Source organism: Lampetra fluviatilis, chromosome 10 (assembly GCF_964198595.1).
Source record: "Lampetra fluviatilis chromosome 10, kcLamFluv1.1, whole genome shotgun sequence".
Classification (NCBI taxonomy): Eukaryota; Metazoa; Chordata; class Hyperoartia; order Petromyzontiformes; family Petromyzontidae; genus Lampetra; species Lampetra fluviatilis.
In genome coordinates, this window is record NC_136284.1 from 5,048,633 (window position 1) to 5,069,537 (window position 20,905).

A 20,905-nucleotide genomic window follows, 5' to 3' on the forward strand; every position below is an offset into this window, starting at 1 on the left:
TAAAAACTGAAGAAGCTTCCAGCATGCAATGAAAATGTCAGACAATGCCCCAAAACAAGCTGGACAATATAATACCACATCTGAGAGCAATATTATAACGAGCTTGTTTGCCCGTCCACGGGCGGGTGTATATTGCAGTAAATCTGAAACATTAAATAGAAAAATTGTTCAGCTCATGATTATTAATTGGGGTTGCCCCATGTGGAGTGACGTCACCCGCTAATGGTTATTGGGTAGGGGTGCGGCATGTGGAATTACGTCACCCCCCTCATGGTTATTGGGGAGGGGTGCGGCATGTGGAGAGACGTCACCCCCTCATGGTTATTGGGGAGGGGTGCGGCATGTGGAGTGACGTCACCTGCTCATGATTATTGAGGGGGAGGGCTCATATGGAGTGACGTCATACAAGGGACACACATTCTTGGCTCATTATATTAGTAACTAGCTTGTTAGTCCGTTCTAGGACGGAAGCTGTAATATTAAAGATGTTAATGAACGTTTTATTGTGATTGTTAATTTTATTAGGAAATGTAGCACAAAAATAAAATGTCCTTTACTTATTAAATGAAATTAAGGACTTTGGAAGATTTATTAGTATACGATATTTTGTGTGAATCTCTTATCACTGTTCAAAAGGTTTCCCTGCAGTTGGCTATCTTTGATGAAGACTTTGATCCGCTGAGGATATTTAGATCTAGACAGAGGCACGTACAACTGGCCATGGGAAAATACGGGTTCATTGAGATAAATACCCAAATTTTAAAAAGTGTGACCCTGCGACTTGTTGACCGTCATAGCTTACGCAGAAATGATCGAAATTTGTCGTCGTTTCAGTACGAAAAAGTGACATCACTTGGAGCAAGGTCGATACTCGGGATGAAGGCTGTATAGTAAAAAAAACCCCGTAACTTCACTTTAGCACTGTTTTTAAATCACATGAAGCTGTTAACTGACAAATTAATCTTCACCGATGGACGCTTGATAGCGAAGAGTGAAGAAAGTAGAGTGTTGATACTGTCTGAAGTAACTTAGCAAACAACGAAGAGCAAAGAGAAGCATTAGAGTTACGAATAAATTGATCAGAGTATAATTTTATCTTGTCTAAATGTAATGGCAGGGAATATTGAAAAAAAGAATATCAAACACTTCACTGCATTTCACTGTAGCACTGTATTAATGGCACTGAATGTTGCACAAAAGGAAGTCATAAAACACCTCGCAGCATTTGACCGCAGCACTGCATTAATGGCAGTGGTTGTTGCACGCAATAAAGTCATAAAACACCTGACATTATGTCACAGTAGCACTGTATTAAACGGACGTTCAATTACTTCCCATTCACTGCTCTGATACTTACTATCTTCCGCTTTCGCTCGCTGGGGTTGAAAACAATTGGAATTCGATACAGTGTCTGCAAAGTAGCAGAGAAATGTTTATTGTAGCATAATTTGGAAGCTTAAAGTCGACTTAACCTTTTGGTAGGACGTGCTGAAGAAATAAATAAAGGCACCAAATGCACTGATGCGGCGTTGAATTATTTATTGCCTTCACTTTCTATAAAGATACGTAAAATCAAAAGCGAATTTGCGTAAAAAAATTATCATAACCGCTCGACCTTCTGCGTTAGTCAAAGAATCCAGGCACACGTGAATAATAATGAGGGGGGGGGGGTGCATCTGGAGTGACGTCACGTGTGGGACACTAAGCCTCGATTGGCTCGTTATATTAGTTGCTGCGTTGATTTCTTTATTCGCTTTACTTTCCATAAAGAAAGGCCAAAATTAAAGCTAATTTGCGTAAACAAATTTTCGTTTCCGCTCCACCTTCATGCGGAGTGACGTCACTTGTTCATGATTATTATTGAGGGGGGCTGGTCGACGTGGAGTGACATAACGCGCGTTACGCACATACATTCTTGGCTCATATTAGTAATTGGTAATACTGCATTATCGATATGCATTGTATATACCATATTCATTATTTATTTTGAACTACTTATCCTTAAAGGACTCATTCAATAACCTTAAAGCTTGAGGGTGTACTTAGGTGCACACATGGCAAAAACTGTAATTAAGGCACAGCAGCTTCAGGAGACGTTTAACCATTCACAGCACCTTCTAGTATAAAACCCAGCCCTTTATGATATGAACTCCATAGGTAGAATGCGTGACATTTCGTCCGTATCTAAGCTTATTTGCATTTCATTGAAGATAAAAAGTATCCAAATGTTTTAAAACAACATTTAAAACGAACAAATCAACAGTCAATTATTTTTCACTGAAATAAGATGAACGAAAGTACGGTTGAATATCTTTCCCCAAAACCCTGACATCGCAGGATCGTAAGAGATGGCAGCAGCTTTGGAAGGCCTTCCTCCAGCAGTAGATGGACCATGGCTTATAATGATCATGACGAAGGTAAACAGATGCTACTTAAGCCCAGGCACTTCCATGGTCCACACCAAGGGAGCATCGGTTTCAACAGTGACCACTCCACTTTCATCCATCTTGTTTGACGTGCTCACAAGCGTACCAAATTTCAGCTGAGCGTCGCCTGGAATAAAACACAGCTCATTAAGAATCATTAAATGTACTTATTCAGCTGGGACATTATGTAATGTGCAAACTGGGAACATACAAATGGAGCAAATGTCAACATTTTCATAACCATGGGAACCCTTTTCACCAGTGTCAAGATAAAAATGTCAAGATAAAAATGGTTTCTGCTTTTTATCTGAACATCTTAACACGTTATATTTATGCCAGATAAAATAAAGGCCATATTTTAGTATTTACTATGTCAACATTTCCGTTAATGGGTGGGTTGTAACAACTTACATGGACGTGTTTATTCAATGTTTTAAAAAAACGGATGGATAAATCCTGCAAAGTGTTTTGTGACATGTTCTACTTATGAAAAGTAGAGTAATGATCGGAATACAGTTATTTCTACGTGTTAAAAGTCAACAATTGGTATTGAGATCATGAATGAAAGCATCAAATTAACTGAAAAAATAACCATTTAATTCCAGCTGAAAAGGTCGAATACTACCCTCGGATGCTGCTGACCTCATTCTTTCGAAGATTAATTTGATATTAAATTTTACGCTAAATGCCTTGGAGACTCAGCTGGAGGTCAAGGCCAGCCCCAACCTCGATTGGCGAGTGGTGTGACCTACTCAGGTTCCACTTGAGGCCGGAGGTGGTGACGTGGTGGCATGGTTCTCCCACCGGAATGAGGCCACACCACGACCCCTGTAGATCCTTGTCCACACGGATTGTACTTTTGCCCTTCAACAGGGAAATGCGCATGAGAGGGGAAAAAAATACTTTTGCACAATATGGAATTGCTGTGATTTTATTAGAAGGCACGAATAAAAACAATATTTTAATGTTTCTCTAGAACAAGACTTGGAATAGGTGACAAAGCCTTTGCTGTTGCACCAACATTTTGGAACAACCTTGTTTCCCACCCCTTAGCATCGTAAATATTCCTTCAAACACATCCTGAAGCAGAACATTGGCACTGCATAGAACCACATTTTGCAAATGTGATTTGTAACATTGATCCTTACCTGTGTATCGATAGTTCTATTTTAATGTGCAATTTTTTTGAGGGATTCTGTGTTGTTTTGGTGTGTCTGGGACTGTTTTTGTCACTGTTTTGCTGCCTTGCCCTAGCTTCCATTTCGTGTTGAAAAATCGGCAGGACATTATGCACTTGTGCGATTTGTACTTTATATATATTATTTATTAAACTGTTCATGACTTTTTTTCGATTTAAAGCTTTCATGACTGCAGGGATTCATCTTCTTGGTTCTTTCGGTAAAGTCACGTAGAAGGGAAAAAAAATAAAACATAATAAAATACAATTCTCACAACGTTTCGGCCACAACGCAAGCAGCCGTCCTCAGGTGAAGAACAGGGCTGTCGGAAAGACATCGTCTTCACCTGAGGACGGCTGCTTGTGTTGTGGCCGAAACGTCGTGAGAATTGTATTTTATTATGTTTTATTTTTATTATTTCATTATTTCTCTTCTACGTGACTTTACCGAAAGAACCAAGAAGATGATAATTGGTTTTTTACCCTTCTATCTGGCAACAAAACTGACACCTTTTTACAAGGAGTCATGTTTGCATAGACCGCAATACCTGCAGTCATAATACAAACAAAAGACATAACTCTGATAATGTGCACTGTCCTTGAAGTTGATTGGTCCACACCCGAGACAGCTTTCCTTAGAGCCTAGTCTCACATGGGTTGGACCAAATGACGCCAAAAGGCGCACAACTCAAAGACAATGCACCATCAGAGTATGAGAGCTCGGGGCAAGCATCTACACTATGGGAACCTCATTTGCCAGTAAAAATATGGACAGTGCACATTATCAGAGTTATGTCTTTTGTTTGTATTATGACTGCAGGTATTGCGGTCTATGCAAACATGACTCCTTGTAAAAAGGTGTCAGTTTTGTTGCCAGATAGAAGGGTAAAAAACCAATTATCATATTTTTACTGGCAAATGAGGTTCCCATAACCAAGAAGATGTTCATGACTTGCTTACCTTTTCTCATATTCTTAATCATCATTGGCCCATGCGCTATTATTTGGCAAGGAGATACAGTTTACCAAAGTTATTCACAGCAACGTTAGAAGATATTTTGTGAAAATACAATTGGATAAATAAATGCATACACATTTATAAATTATGCATCTTAGTGATGAGTCATTAAATCATTCAATATCTTGCACTTACATATAATAACGATTTATTTATAGTTTCTAATAGACCTTACCAACACTACCAGTTAGTTTTCAAAGCTGATATGTTTCACAATTGATTTTTGGATTAGGCCACGTCATTACATTTTACTGTATATTCAAATGTTTACCTGGAACTCCCTTCCCCCAGGCATCTGTGCCTCTGTTTATGCCCAGGATTAAGACCTAAATTTTTACCTCTGTTACTGACTCCATCTATAAACTATATGTGCTGTTTTTCTCTGGACAGCATCTTGAGATGTGGTGTAGATGTTATATAAATACTCTTTGGTTCTTTCGGTAAAGTCACGGTCGCTTGTGTTGCGATCGAAACGTCGTGATTTTGTTTTATTTGATTTCTACCCACGTGACTTTACCGAAAGAACCAAAGAGTATGGATTCCTGCAGTCACGAAAGCTTCAAATCAAGATGTTATATACAGCTATATCATATCGTACGGAATATTGTATTAATCTCCAAAATTGTTTACGATTGCAACTTATTACAATTGTGCACCTACTTCCCGTTAAGGTTGCCACATGTCCTGGTTTTCCCAAATTTGTCCTCTTTTTGAGGTAGCTGTCCTGGGAAATCTGTTTGTCTTCTGGGACAATACAAGTCCTGGTTTTGCCATTTATGTAGCAACATACCATTCCTTTTCTGGCATTGTGAGACAATCTTCTTCCCATGCTGTGTGCCGATTTTTTTTTGTATCTCATAAGTGGCAACCCTACCTCCCGGAGCAGGCAGATGAGCGAGGAGCCGTGTATGACATAGACGGGCAGGTTGGTGAGGGGCCGTGCATGGTACAAGGTGTTCACGCTCGCCAAGATCTGGTCAAAACGACCGCTCAGTCCACCCAGAGTCACCACCATGTCGATCTGCACAGCACAAATGGCAATCGCATCACAGTGTTGTATTTTATTATGATCACGGGTAATTGATTATTATTATTTGGAATAGAATTGTACAATATTTAGATCTCTCCAATGACTCCGCATTTAATATGTATATTTTAAATGTCTTCTATAGATTCATCCATACCAAACTCTTCCTTTTCATCTTATTCTGCTTCATTTCATGTACTCTCTACTCCAACAGCCATGTCGTTCAATTGAAGCCCCCAGTGAACCTTTGCTCAGAGGGGGGTTGCGATTTCTCTTCTTCCTCGCCACCTGTGCCGTTTACTCTCTTTTGTTCACCGAGGCTCAACACTTTTCTGTTCTACCGATGACTCGTTCTCTTAAATAGTTTCTCAGAATTCCTCCAGGCTAAATTAAGATTCTGAATGTGAAGTATATATATAGTTCGGTAAGGCCGTCTACCAACATTAAATATAAAATATCAGCTAACCTACGCTTGGAAATAAGATTCAGCATGTGCAATGGTCAGTAATGATCTGGCAGAGAAAATGTGAGCATGAGCAATGTGTGGACTGGGCAGTGTCACCTTTGTATTGTGGTCACGGGCTCGCTGCAGGAGAAGCTGCAGAGCCTTGGTAAAGTCCGTGTGGTCTTGGTCAGGAGTCTTAATGAAGTCACTGCCCTGTAGAGCCCAACACGGCCATAAATACCTCCATGCGCTTTGAAAATCCAAAAACTATGTATTGTCCCAGAGCATGGGATTAAAAAAAAAATCTTGTCATTTCCCACAAATGTATCTCAATTGTGCTATCAGTGTAATGCCATGAGATGAAGTATCCATTTATGTTCGAGAACAGCCCATGGAATCAGATGTCGCAGAGCTACATCTGAGGTCCCTTCATGTGCAAACAGTAGGGGGCAGCACTTTCCCACGCACAATTATTCCTCCAAAGGATATTCATGTTCCTTACATCACACAGTCCAGTCAAACTGACATTTTAGTTTCTTAAACCTGGAAATTAGCCAAATGACTAACACAGAACCAAAATTAATGATGGGTTTTTTTGTGCAGCCATTTGTAACTGGCCTGAGACCATAAACTCACTACACTTGAGAACCAGGTTTCATCACAGGCGAGTGCCTGGATTTGAATTCAGAATTTCAACAGTGCCAGCTTGGCGCGCATCTGAGCTCTGAGCTCTGACCCACCTGCCACCTCCTGCCCCATAGTATCACCTTATTTGATGCCCTCCCTTACCTTTTCTTTGTAGTACTCCTCGACGGCTTTCTCGATTGAGTCAAAATCTCCGCTGATGAAATCTGGGATAAACCTTAATTCACAAAATAATTTCAACGTCAGACTCACTGCTACTTAGACGTGCAGTTTAAGATTGACTGGATATCAATGTGGCCTAAACGTGTCTGAAACAGCAGTGCATATGCACTTTATACATATTTAAGCACATTTTAATTCATTGCACAGGGATATCTTAACCTGATTCATATGTATTAAAATCAATTAGGTTTTACCTTTAATTTTCAATTCAGCTTTTAGCCATATATTCCGATGAGAGTTTTGAAAAAGTTATTTGTAATATCGAAGAAATTCCTCCACTGCACTCACATACTATTTCAGATATGTTTTCATTCGATTTTCATTCATTTTAAAATAAATTGAAAAAATGTACCGCACAACCACAATGGACATAAAAATGATACGTGTAGTGCAGCAGTTAGTACAGTGATTCGAAAACCCGATTCCTGTCCACGGCTGGCATCAGTTGTAATACTTGAACTGGTGCGGAGCACTATTCTCTGCCAACCCGCACTGACCAGCGTGGTTAAGTATGGTCAAACAACCCCCGAGACAGACATGGCATGGTGAGCCCTTCACCTAGCACTAAATTGACAAAGGGCTGTAAATTATGTTTTCTGTATGAATGATAATCCTATGATCAAATCACCCAGAATGGCCCCGATATCTACAGACCTTTTTAAGCTCAGCTAAGCTGGGTTAAGCTGGGATAATACCGAGACGGGTGAGCGCCGTGCACAAAAGATGGTTCAAGTATGCTTTGTGGGCAGCAAATACCACTACACTACAAAAACATCCATTGCTGTTCTGCACTTCCCCCGTCGTCATCAACTTGCATGGACCAGCAGCATGGAGGCATCGTCAAACAACCCTCGCGGGCTGTACGCCGTGAAGAGGAGCCCTCATCCAGCAATGCACCGACAAACAGGTTTGTACATGGACATTAATTGCAGTCAATAGGTGCCTCACATGGGAGCACAGGGGTAGCACGTGGGCGTGGCATATTTGAAGACGTGCCCTGCTTGTACGTCAGAGTCGCTGGTTCACCGTGGGGCTTTACCTGTCACGGGAGTTACCCATGCACTTGTACAGTGCATTCGCACCTCCATCCGCGCACGCTCGAATCACAGCTGATGGACCAGCAGAAAAAAACACATGGTGGGTAGGACAAAGCCGACAAATAATCATATTCAGCAGCAACCGAGAAAAATTCACTTCTGGATTAAGGCCACCACCATCTCTCGTGGTCATGCGATACAAGAATCCATCTCGCACCAGCACATGGGCTGATTTCATTGCTCCATCTCCGTGGTTCAAATGCTTGCGAGTATATGTTTATGTCTACACTGGTTAATAAAAGTTATTTTACAGTATCTGAAGATACGCAAGTATATAATGAGTGTTAAAAAAATAGGCATGGGAAGGACACATCAGAGGAAGTGATGGCCTGTGGTGGAGGCTATGGGGTCTAATTATAAAGGGTATAATTATAACAGATGGACATTTCAGTTCATAAGCGTCATTGGCCATATGCTAAAATCTGCCATGGCCTGTGTCTGGGCGAGAAGTCCCAGAAAGCTCAGCTCGCTCACATTTGCTCCAAAGCAGCTGCAGCCTTTCTGGTCCATCGAGCGGCTGGTTTAGAATCAAGAGCCCCAGCTTCTCACTGCCTGAAACAGAACACACATGCAGCAGAAATGGATTAACGATCACACAGGCTCGGTTTTCAAAACGACACGGCAATGAGCGCAATCATGTCTTCTTTCAGTCTTAGCCTCTGGAAACTGACCACGAATTGTCCATGAGCCTAAATGAGATGTTCCACTTGTTGGTACCACCCGAGGTGGCAGAACCTCAGTGCATATTTTCTCCGGGTCCTCCGGGTTTTCCCCTACACATTTATAAACACGCGTTTAGATTATTTGGATGATTTGGCCGCTATACATTTCCACATAAGCAAATTCGTTGAGCTATAATTTGTGGCCAGGTTGCTTCTAAAAAATAAGCTAATAGCTCAGTAGAATTTACTCAGAAAAATAAAAATAGTTTAGTTTAATTTGTATTTCTAGTGATTTGCTTACTTTGTATTGTTTGTTGTTGAAACTTTCTGACGCACCCCTACTGGACATCTGTGAAAAAGAGCTTTATAGCTCATCAGATTCCTCCAGTATAAATAAAGATTTTGATTTGGTTCCAACTTATTTATGTGGTCAATAACAGTGAACTGTGTGACAACCATTTGAAATGAGTGGCCTATAAAATAACTCGCTCTCATTAGCCGTATAAATAAATGATTACAACCAAAGTCTTGCTACCTTAGGTGGTACTAATTTTTGCTACAGCCCACGGACTAACCGAAACATGTTGTGCTCACAACCAGAAAAGTGATGATTGGCTGGTTTGTTGGTAAGTGGTGACCTAAGGGAAGGAAATTGTCTCAAGCCAGCCAGGAATGATATATTCGTGTTAAATTGTTTAATAGAAATATCCAACAGGTTCTGTGAACCCAAGTAATTTTAATGAGTTCAACTGCACCACTGTGAAGACATTTACGACACACATTGCTCTGGGGACGTAACAATTTTTCTTCTATAAGCTAATTGCTGACAGCAGGTCACCTTCTAATGGGAGAAATGCTGACCTGCTCGCCTTTGCACAAACTGTAAAAACACGGTCAAAACCGGATAACCATTTGGATTTATGATATAGGATGTAAATGCGACCGAATCTTAAGACGTTGTATGGGAACAGTGGGTGTATTTATTATATATAGAGGCAGTGAGTCATAGGCAGAGGTAAAATTAAGGTCTTAATCCTGGAATTGAGCGTTGGAGAAGTCTCTCTGGTTCATGCAATGTTTTAATTTCTCCAAAAAAAATCCAGTCACTTCATTTAGGATTATTTACTTCAGCCGTACAAGTGAAACTCAAGTGGATTTTGGAGTGTTTCAGTAAACATATTATTAACCGTTGCAAAAATTACGTTAAAAACAAACCAAACTTTACTGCCAAAACAGAAACAATGCATACACTTTGTGTGCAAATGCGTGCATTCCCTGCACTGTTGCGGAATTTTTTCAGTTTAAAATGTTTAGGTCAATAAGTAGTAGCAATGTACCGCATTAATAAATGTACATTTAACTGGTGGATATAGATATATTTTGTTCTGAGAAATAAGATTGTATAGGTTCAAGAAATAAATGAGCCCTAAGCACTGAATAAAAATAAGTCAGCAGACATGGCATCACTCACGATCAATGTCACGCATGCTTTACAGGCATGAAGGAGGCGGCTACAAATACGGTCTCCGGCGCAACTCAAATAAGCCTCTGACGACACGTGGTGCAAACAGATACACTATCTCAAAGAGCAACATGATCGTACATCATAAGCTGTGCTTCCTTTTCGTCGCATACATATTAATGGAAGAAAATATGAGTGCGGGGCGCGTGCGTGCACTGGAGTGCTGATATGGACTCTATGCCAAGGTAACATCAATGTTGCATAAAGATGATGCATCGTTGCTCTTGCGAGACTGGAGGAGGGGACATCCGTCTTACAAAGGACAACATATCCGAGTATTGCGCCAATTGATTTATTTAGTTCTTTGCTGTGCAAATATACAATTTCAATTCTGCAGAAGCATATATATATACGAGAGATGCATCGTACAACGAGAAGTTTGAGTTTGTGCCCTTAGCGCCATGTGCGACGATTGTATGAGTTTTAGGAATATATCACGTTTTGCCGTTAGGATTATTTTACACCTGCTAATTAAAGTATGCTTCTTAATGAGACCGTATAAAGTATAAAACGTAATGAGTATTTTACACATGCTGTGTATGCGACGGCACATGCTGTATATGTGTAGGTATGTGGGATATTCAGACTACACGTGAACATAACTTGACCCACTAAAACAAAGCAATTATATGCTACTACTTTTATCCTTATTTCTAACACAATTTCGATTTTTTTTTATTTTCCAGAGGTAATTGTTTAGCAATCACATTAGGGTGAACTGCTGCACATAGTACACTCATTACACCCTTCAAAAAGGCAAAGAGGGGTTTCTAGAGTGGGCATGCAGGAAATCAGATGCAAGGGTTTGCTTGGAAAAACTGAACAAGAGGAAAACCCATACATGCTCAGCCCTTTATCAATTCATTGCTACATGAAGGCAACCCCATATGCCGTGCAGTTCATGGGGGTTATTTGACCATACTGCACCAAGCAGGCGAGTGAGGGCTGGTGATAAGGGGCGGGCGGAGCACAGCATCCGGTTCAGATTTCGCTCACCGCTGATGTTGACCATGATCGAGGTCAATACCGCAGCGTGCTAACCACTGTGTTACCGATCTTAACCGAAACATCGCGGCTATCGCGATTTTCACCTGAAGACGGGCGCTTGTGTTGCGTCCGAAACGTCGTGATTTATTGTATTATTTCTACCTACGTGACTTTACCGAAAGAACCAAAGAGTATAAAATACTAGTTTTGTATTACAGTGTGCTGAATTTGTATTAATAATCCACATGGTCATAAACACTCACACGGTATTGGCTGCATGTGTTTCAATTACCGCACAAAAACAAAGATTCCGGTATAGCCTTAACAGATTTTGTGGCAAGTGCTGTTGGCAAGCACCTTTGAAGGCCAGCTTGGCACACGAAAGGATGGGTGGGCAGAATCACGCCCCATTGCCTTTGTTTCCCCGGTGTTGATGTTTACACACCACACCAGGTACTTATTTAAGGCTGAGTCGACCTAGAGGAGGCCCCAGACCAGTTCAGATATTCATCACCGATGTTGGCAGTGAGGAGAAATCGAACTTGGGTTGCCAGGATTGAAGTACAGTGTGCTAGTCACATTGCCACTGCTCCCCACATTGCCACCGCTCCTCACACACACATGGAAGTTCATTTGTTGCGAACCTGCATGCAGGAGACAGTCCAGTGGCCGGTACTCCCGCTCCATGACTCCCAGCGCACAGCTTTCGTCTTCTCACTGCCAGCACCTGAACACAGTTGTTTGGGCTCGGTTACACGGGACACCAATATACGGTTCAGACAGGAGTTAAGCGATGTTGCAAACAATCGTACTGAAACAAGCAGGTTTTTGTAGTCAATATTGTCATTGATAATTATTCGGTTTGGCCAAACTTGTGAGCTGAAACAACCGGTGAGCTGAAACAACAATAGTTGGTGCGTTAAAATGCTTGTTCGTGAGACAATTGAATTTGTTTGGCTGTGTTGGGTTGGAGGATTCACGACACATATTTGATCAGGTCATTCCATGGTTTAATGCAAACATTTAAAATTGCATTATACCGAAATTTCCACAACCACCTGACTTGATGCATCCATAGCCACGAGCAAAGCACATTCGTCTTGAGTCAATCTACTACTCGTCCTCGCTATCTTTCCAGAACTCATGATCTCGGTCTGACGCTGTCACTGTGATTTACGTTGTCATTATCGTCATCATCGATGTAATTGCCATCACTGCAAAGTAATGTTGGTTCGTAAAATAAAAATTTGAAATAAAACCCCCTAATTCAAATCACCGGGCATTACACATTAGTATTGAGCGACCTAAATTTGATATTGCAAGTTGCGTGTGACTTTATGATACAGTAAATCCTCATAAAAGCGGCAAGCCATAGTAATCAATGGTGGCACGACCTCTTCGGAGAGCTCCTTCCCTATCAAAGTAGTAAGCTGTCCTAATGCAAGAACGCATGCCATTCTCCCATATTCTGCATATGCAAATGACCACACCGACGTTTGCAGAGGCATTGCCCTGTTTTATATGCCTGATCTAGCTGAAGGTAGACACACAAAGCGTGTTGCTGTATTGTTTTTTTTGATGCATAGGTCTCCGATATGTTTTTGGGTTGTACCGCGAGTTGCTTGGCATGGTGTCTGACGTTTTTTCTCCACATGCTGGGAGCTTTTGTATGGAACAGTTGGTGCTCCCAGCACGTGGAGAAACATCGCGGGGGGTCATCAGTTCCCACAGTGAACCCGAGAAAGCCGAAAACCTACACAGCATTAAAAGAAACACACGTGGGCTGTTTTTGCCAACATTAAACTCAAGTGCAATGAGATGCTTCAGTGGGCACACTAGGACCCCGACAAATGCGTGAAGTCGGCCTGCCATATAAAAAAAAAGGAATCGGTATTATTTTTTTTTCCAACGTTTATCCGGAAACGCTGTTTCCATTAAAGCGTTTGCTGACATCAGCGTGTGCTGTTCTAAGTTTCCTACCAAAAGTTTATTTTGAAACCACGTTTGTCTGTACAAACGAAATTTTAGCCCAAAAAATGCACAAGGTGTTGTCAATAGAGGAAAGGCGTCACTCGTGTAACACGCCGCTCCCCCCCATCGCATGAATTCGCAGTTACACGATTAATCTTTAAGGGACATACTTCACACTTACGCTATGCGTTTCGCAGTTATGCGCTCAAGAAAAAAATAAAAATAAGATTTCTAAATTTGTTTATTAGAAATTGAAAGTAAAATCAATATAAATGTCTGATGGCTTCACCACATTATGGTGGTGCCCAGTGTCACGGGCATTACGTGTGCTGCTGCAAGCTGCCCACGGAAGCCTCAAGAAGCCCCCGAAATTACTCCCGATTAAATTATCTTTGTAAAGAGTAATCTTTTAACCTTAGTCATTTGTTCCTAAACTCCTCGTTAAGTAATGTTTGGAATAATAATGTAATATCAATAATATGATTAAGTATTAAGATTATTCACATTTTGTATATCCAGGGCTAAAATGATGGAATTAAACTTAACATTTCTGAGGTGACGTCTGTGGGAAAATCGGCTTCTTACAGCGCGATTTGACTTGCGCGTTACACGAGGAACGCATTTACGTGGCAACAAACGGGTGTCACATTAATTTCGGTGGAAACATGATCCAGTTTAAAGAGCTAACACAAGCTATCTATGCTCACCAATAGAAAACATACAATGCTTGGTCAAACTACTGCTGGATGAAAACCAAGGAACGCTTGCTCTGGTTCCACTTTGGCACAAGCGCAGCTAAATGGATGTAGACTTTGTTGAAAGAGAATATGTTTAATGTCCCTTCCATGAGTGTACACTATGTTGTGTTGGTTCAATAAGTTATTGTAAAAAAATACGATATTACTTTTACAGTATGTCATAGAGAGTTAATTTTTATATTTGTTTTACTTAAAAGCATATTCATATTTAGAATGTAAATAATTATAACGTATATTTCTAGTTTCGAAACAATTTTTTTTATTCCACTTTGATTTTACAATCGTTTTATACTGCAACGTGCACTGCATATTTACCAATCTGTATTTGCTTGGGCACATTGAGAATTTGAAAGTTTGCAACGTGCACTGCATATTTACCAATCTGTATTTGCTTGGGCACATTGAGAATTTGAAAGTTTGGTGTTAAATCTGTTGCTCGCAAGGTTTTCTCCACAAGATTACTTCCCTGTTCATTTTTTCCACGTCTCTTTTGCAAACAAGATTTGTTGTGTTTTAAACCACAGCTTTGAAATACATGAACGTGACTCTATTTGGACAATATGAAAGGCTTCCCATGTTACTTCAATCCTGGAGGTAATCGAATTACACTTAAATGTAGGTTGGTGAAAGAGAGGGCCAGGACTGCTTCAGACATCACTACTGATGTCAGTCTCAGCAGGGACTAAAACCTCAGTAGGTGTGTTAAAAGTTGACATCACAGTGTGTGAACTCCATAATATAGGTATTTTTGGTTAGATCGCATAAATGTCATTAAGCCGCGCCACCACCCGACACAGCCAATTAGTAAGGTTTGTCACGAAAACAGAACGTGCCAATTCATTACTAGTACAGCACACCGGTGTGTTGGAGAGGACATCCACAACATTTACAATCTGAGTACGACGTTTCGCCAGTAATTAGAACTAGCTTCATCAGGCGACAGCCTGATTTGTGGAAAAATCCTCCTGTTTTGTTCATTAAATAGAGGGATAGACGCGATCTAATCCAACAAACCTATATTTTGGATATTGGTCGCGAAAGCCTACGTGGTAAAGTGTGTGAACAACTGCGCCACTTCTCAATGCTTCTGATAGTGGGCAGTGTCAATGAAGAATGAGAATGTTTTATCTTCAACTGCTTTTTTAATGACTGATAAGACCATTCCCTTAATTTTATTGTGATAGTCTCAAGTCTTAATGGCCTCTCACCTGGTTTCTCAGGTGAGTTACTCATGGGGACTGCGAACCCACATTTCACCAGTAAGCGGAGCTGTTCTACTGCTCATGCCAGCACGCCTGCCCGCCTTATGTCAACACTGCAAGGCACATTAATGAACCAGCAGCCACGGAACGAGAGAGAGAGAACAACCACACAAAAACACAATTTATTGACTGATGTCTTTTTCCGTTAGCGTACAGTTAATGAAGCAGCTATCTCTAAGCAGCAGACTTGGCGTATTGCTTGTGCAAAGGCTTCCATAACGACAGAATGTATTTTATTTATTATTACCATGTTTTTTTTCCATGCCCCTTTTTTGTTACTCTGCGATGTCTTGCCATGTTATTTATTTATATTAACATTCCAATTTTTTTTCGCGCATGGGAGGAGGTAAATTATTAGAGCCTGCTGCACGATGATGAACTTCTGGTCCTCGGCTCAAGGCGGACACTTGCTCCATGCGATTGGGTCCCCGATTCGTGTCTCTGTGCGCCAGGTGTCTCATTCTGCCAGGTGATTATGCATCTCGGGAGACCTGCATTGGGGCGCATCAGTCAGCATTTGTGCACGTAAGCTGGCAGACATTTCGACACCACCCGCCACCCCCTTTTTGTTTAATAGGTTGGCAGAAGAAACGGTAAAATTGTAAAAAAACAAACCCCAGGATATATCTGGGAATTGTGTTTTGTCGGATATAGAGGAGCTGTATCACTGAAATGGTTCGTGCACTGCGTTATGAGTTTCGGCTACCTGAGTTTGATTCCTGGGCATGGGTAATAATATATGTAGGCGAGTGATATTTGACCGAGGTCCTCCTACCCAATCCTCCCATCCCTTTCACTAACTAGTACTGACCAGCATGGTGAAGTATGGTCAAACAACGCCAATGACCTAAATATACCCTGACAAAGGGATGCAAGGTCATTTGTTTAAGATTTAGAAAAAAGAATAATTGAATATCCCGACTTGAATACTCGTCTTCTCCACATGTGTTTAAGACAAATGTCACGTCAAATAATTATCATAAAAATGTAAAAATAAACAGTGTGATAGATGCTGCACATTACCAGTCTTCGTTGCATTGCTACAATAAAAAGAAACACTGTCAGTGCAAAACTATTCTACGACTTCTGTAATACACATTATACCATGGCTGCTTAACGTAATACATTGGAATTGTTCTACCTAACAGAATTATCCCAACACGCATGGTTTGTAAAGTATTCTTGTTTTAATGATGGCTCATTTGTGGAATAACTCAACGGTTTGACGGATATATGACAGGTGAATGCAACGGTTGTTACCATGTCCCCGTACGGATGTAAAAAGTCAGATAGATCATGAGTAATGAATGAGCATTTCTCCCTTATCAGCAAAGGTGGGCAAATTATCCCTATCTGAAATTACAGCCCTAACTGGTTGACACCCTGGGTCACAAGTAAACAAGCCACGCCATGATTACACTAATGAATACCCACACCTCTTTCACCGTGTATATGTATAAAATGTTCGCATGGAATCGTGGGACCCTTTTGAATAACGCGTTATAAATCTCACTACCGCACACGTACATGCAACTTCTTCACAGACCACACACAGAGACAAGTAATTGTTCACAACCAAAACAGTTGTTTTGCCGGTCAGCAGTCTAAGTTTGAGACTGCAATGCAACGAGAAAAAAACAGCTATACGTCAAACCCCCTACTCATTTCAGAACTGAATTAAAATCAATCTTTGAAAAAAAAAAGTTTTTACTTTCAATTCCTGCTGTGACTTACACATCACGTTATCAGAGGCAGCAGCAACACTGTCATCAGTCCACCGGGACGCTACTGCCTACGACACCTACACTGGATATAGCATGCGCGAAGCACAGGGCAAACACGTAGCCGTGGAAGGCAAACTGTGCGTCTGGGAGAGAAACCCACCAACCCACCAACTCACCACCACCACTACAACGCACCACGCTTCTCAGCGGAAGAACTGCGCGTATAGCCTCAATGGAGTCGCTGCGTGGCAGCAGATCGAGCGCTTGCCCAACCCAGTCTGTCCGCGGTTCAGCCGAAGGGCTCTTTCAGCTTCCCACAATACATTTGCACACAGCAAATCATCAGCATTACCAGCAGCGCCGCCACCAGGAAGAGACATCACTTCCTGCAAGGCTGTGGCGCCCCCTTCAGTCCTGGCCATGCTCACTGAGCAGAGTCTTGCATTCCGATTAATACTGGTAGGAACCTCCTGGTTACACCAGCCCATTGGGGATTATTGTGTCCGTCCGTCCGTCGTGCAGGGAGGGGCTGGGTGGGGAGGGAGGGGCTGGGTGGGAAGGGGAGTGTGGGGCTAGATGTGGAGGGGAGGGTGGGGAGGGGCTGGCTGGGGAGGGTGGAGAGGGTAAGGAGGGGCTGGGTGGGTAGGGTGGGGCTGGGTGGGGGATGGGAGGGGTGGGGCTGGGTGGGTAGGGTGGGGCTGGGTGGGTAGGGTGGGGCTGGGTGGGGGATGGGAGGGGTGGGGCTGGGTGGGGAGGGGCTGGGTGGGGAGGGAGGGGCTGGGTGGGGAGGGGAGGGTGGGGAGGGGCTGGGTGGGGAGGGGAGGGTGGGGAAGGGCTGGGTGGGGAGGGTGGGGCTTGGTGGGGAGGGGAGGGTGGGAGGGGCTGGGTGTGGAGGGTGGGAGGGGCTGGGTGGGGAGGGAGGGGCTGGGTGGGGAGGGGAGGGTGGGAGGGGCTGGGTGGGGAGGGAGGGGCTGGGTGGGGAGGGGAGGGTGGGAGGGGCTGGGTGGGGAGGGTGGGGAGGGTGGGGCTGGGTGGGGGGTGGGACGGGTGGGACTGAGTGGGGAGGGGCTGGTCACCCCGTGGTGCCCTTATAAAACTCAACGTTTAACCTACTCACGCCGACTTGTGCCCGCCCTCACAGTCGGGCATATTTGTGGAATACACCACACCGCCGTTGACCATGGCCATTGACTGAGAAACCCAGCGTTTCTACCAGCTCCCTCCGCAGGAATGTGTTAAAAAAGTCCCCCCTCCACTCCCCTGTAACGCTTTGCTTATATCTACACAGGGAGACAATACTGCATAATTATAGTGTTCACGGAATAGTAAATTATATAACTTTTATGCAGTCTGATACAAATGAATTGGTCACTTGTGGCCGATAGATTACACGATGTAACACAATTTTTGTTCCTGGATAGTAAGTGTTATTTCCTCATTGCTTATGCCGAAAAAGTATAGAAAATGGATATTATTCCCAACAAACTTTGCTTTTGTGACGAGGGCAGTGATATTTTGAAATGTACCTATTTTCAATGAGAAAACGGGCGAATTTGTGTCTTTTCGTTCACACAAAGTCAGAAGAAAACAACATATGAATCAAAATTAACATGTATTTATACTAAAGTAATAAAACAATTACTACAAAAGATTTAGAAGTGAGTAGTTTTTCGAGATTTACGATTATACTTTAAATCACTTTCACAAATCAGCCCCCAAATGTAGTCTCCCATCATGTTCTCGTTATATTGTCCTTGGTAGTGGCGTTTAAAGTCCAGTATATCCTGGTGGAAGCGCTCGCCTTGCTCCTCCGAGTATGCTCCCATGTTCTCCTTGAATTGATCAAGATGAGCATCAAGGATATGGACTTTGAAGGAAATCCTACAGCCCATTGTGCCGTAGTTTTTCACCAGTCTCAACCAGCTCCAAATAGTTTTCGACCTTGTGATTGCCCAGGAAGCCACGAACCACTGCGACAAAGCTGTTCCAAGCCGCTTTCTCCTTACTAGTGAGCTTCTTAGGGAATTCATTGCACTCCAGAATCATCTCTATCTGCGATCCGACGAAGATACCGGCTTTGACCTTTGCCTCAGACAGCTTAGGGAAAAAGTCTTGAAGGTACATGAAGGCTGCTGACTTCTTATCTACATCTCTGACAATTTGTTTCATAAGGCCCAATTTGATGTGCAGTGGTGGCATCAGCACCTTCTGGAGGTCCACCAGTGGCTCTCACTTGACGTTCCTCCCCACAGAGAACTCGTTCCGCTGTGACCAGTCCCACCTGTTGTAGTTTGCCTTGGTGTATCTGCTGTCCCAAAGGCAAAGATACCAGGCAAACTTGGTAAAACGGCCTTGGAGACCCATCAGGAATGCCACTATTTTGAAGTCTCCGATGACCTCACAGCCATATTCATCATACTTAAAGGCGTCCAGCAAGGTCTTGATGTTGTTGTAATCCTCTATGAGGTGCACCGAGTGAGCCAGGGGAAGAGACGGGTACTTGTTACCATTATGGAGCAGCACAGATTTGAGGCTTCTGGATGAGCTGTCAATGAAGAGGTGCCACTCATTCTGGTTACAGGCGATTCTGATTGCCTTGAACAGACTGGTCACATTGTGGCAGAAGCAGAGCCCATCTTGACGGGTGAAGAAGCTGCAAAAAGGTTGGTGACGCTTCCTCTGATCTGCGACTTGCACACGTTCATCCAACAAGTTCCACTGCTTGAGCCGAGACGTCAAAAGCTCGGTATTGGACTTGGTGATACCAAGATCTCTTATCAAGTCGTTGAGGTCTTTTTGGTTGGGGTAGTATGGGGTTCTCTCCTCAGCTCCACCTCTGAAATTGTCATCTAAATCTACAACGTCTTCCTCGCTCTCTGACTTGCTGCTGTCTTCTAAAGACGGCTGCTCTCGCTCCGGAGGAGTGGGTATGGGGAGCTCATGGCAGTGTGGCACCGGGGCGATGGATGATAGCAGGTGCATTCTTGCCAGTCCGACGTTTGGAAGGGTCCACCATGCAGAAGTAGCAGTTGCTTGAGTGGTCAGTGGATTACCGCCAAATTATTGGGATAGCGAACTTTTTGGCTCTCTTTTCCCCTCTGTACCATCCTACAAAAATACATTAATTTCACCCATGACTAATGTGTAAGAGATTATCGCAACATTTTTCATATATGATATATTTTTCATTAACATTCAAAATTGTTAAACATTAAACATTTTAAAACTTTTACAATTAAAAAAATTGTAGCAAATTTTATATCATAAAATTCCAAGCAACAATTGGTCATTTTACCTTCCGGAATTGTTTTGCATTGCTCGCAGGTGCAATGAGGTGCCCAGAGATTGTCTTGATCCCCGACAGGCATGCCGAAATATGCATTGTAGGCCTCACACATCTTACCAGATGCTGCCACAGAGTACTTTTTCTCTCTTGTCTTGATAAATTGGCCGCAGACATAGAAAAATGCATCTGCCGGACGCTTGCAGCCTCTTGATGCCATCTCAGAAAAATGCAGATATGTATCCACTGAACTGGTTTGGCTTAAGGCCCCTGTATTTATACTACTATTTATATCACTGGAAAGTTCTAGAATGTTCTAGAAGTTACTCTAAGTTTACTCAGCACTGACTCTATCTGGTATGTTCTGGAAAAATAGGTAAATTTCAAAATATCAATGTTCTGGTCACAAAAGCAACGTTTGTGGAGAATAATAGCCATTTGCTGTACTTTTGAGGCATAAGCAATTAGGAAATAACACTTACTACCCAGGAACAAAATAAATAAATTACACTGTTATTTTTGTTGCTTTTTTTCTGAATACTCTGATGTAAAAAAAATCCTGCAAATTAATTGCAGTGGCAACACATTCCAAAAGGATTGTGGTATCTGACACAGCCATTCCCCGAGGAGCAGGAATTGTTCAAGAGCAGTCCGCACACTTGCTGTGGTCCACATTTCCA

General features: G+C 42.4%; 1 protein-coding gene across 6 annotated transcripts; it reads right to left on the reverse strand.

The window, feature by feature from the left end:
* Window positions 1–1,198: 1,198 nt before the first annotated feature.
* TPK1 (thiamin pyrophosphokinase 1) lies at window positions 1,199–17,296 on the reverse strand. Of its 6 annotated transcripts, XM_078860251.1 has the most exons (9): window positions 17,119–17,296; window positions 11,872–11,954; window positions 8,531–8,608; window positions 7,999–8,068; window positions 6,882–6,954; window positions 6,210–6,305; window positions 5,495–5,641; window positions 3,179–3,290; window positions 1,199–2,553 (listed from the first exon to the last, which is right to left on the reverse strand). In XM_078860251.1, the coding sequence occupies exons 2-9, from the start codon at window positions 11,912–11,914 to the stop codon at window positions 2,429–2,431; spliced, it is 744 nt and encodes a 247-aa protein (XP_078716377.1). In that variant the 5' UTR covers window positions 11,915–11,954; window positions 17,119–17,296; the 3' UTR covers window positions 1,199–2,428. The 6 variants fall into 6 exon arrangements, with proteins under 6 accessions (XP_078716377.1, XP_078716378.1, XP_078716376.1 ...); XM_078860249.1 differs by lacking the exons at window positions 1,199–2,553; window positions 3,179–3,290 and having other exon boundaries at window positions 5,099–5,641; window positions 17,138–17,296; XM_078860248.1 differs by lacking the exons at window positions 1,199–2,553; window positions 3,179–3,290 and having other exon boundaries at window positions 5,099–5,641.
* Between the last annotated feature and the right edge of the window lie 3,609 nt (window positions 17,297–20,905).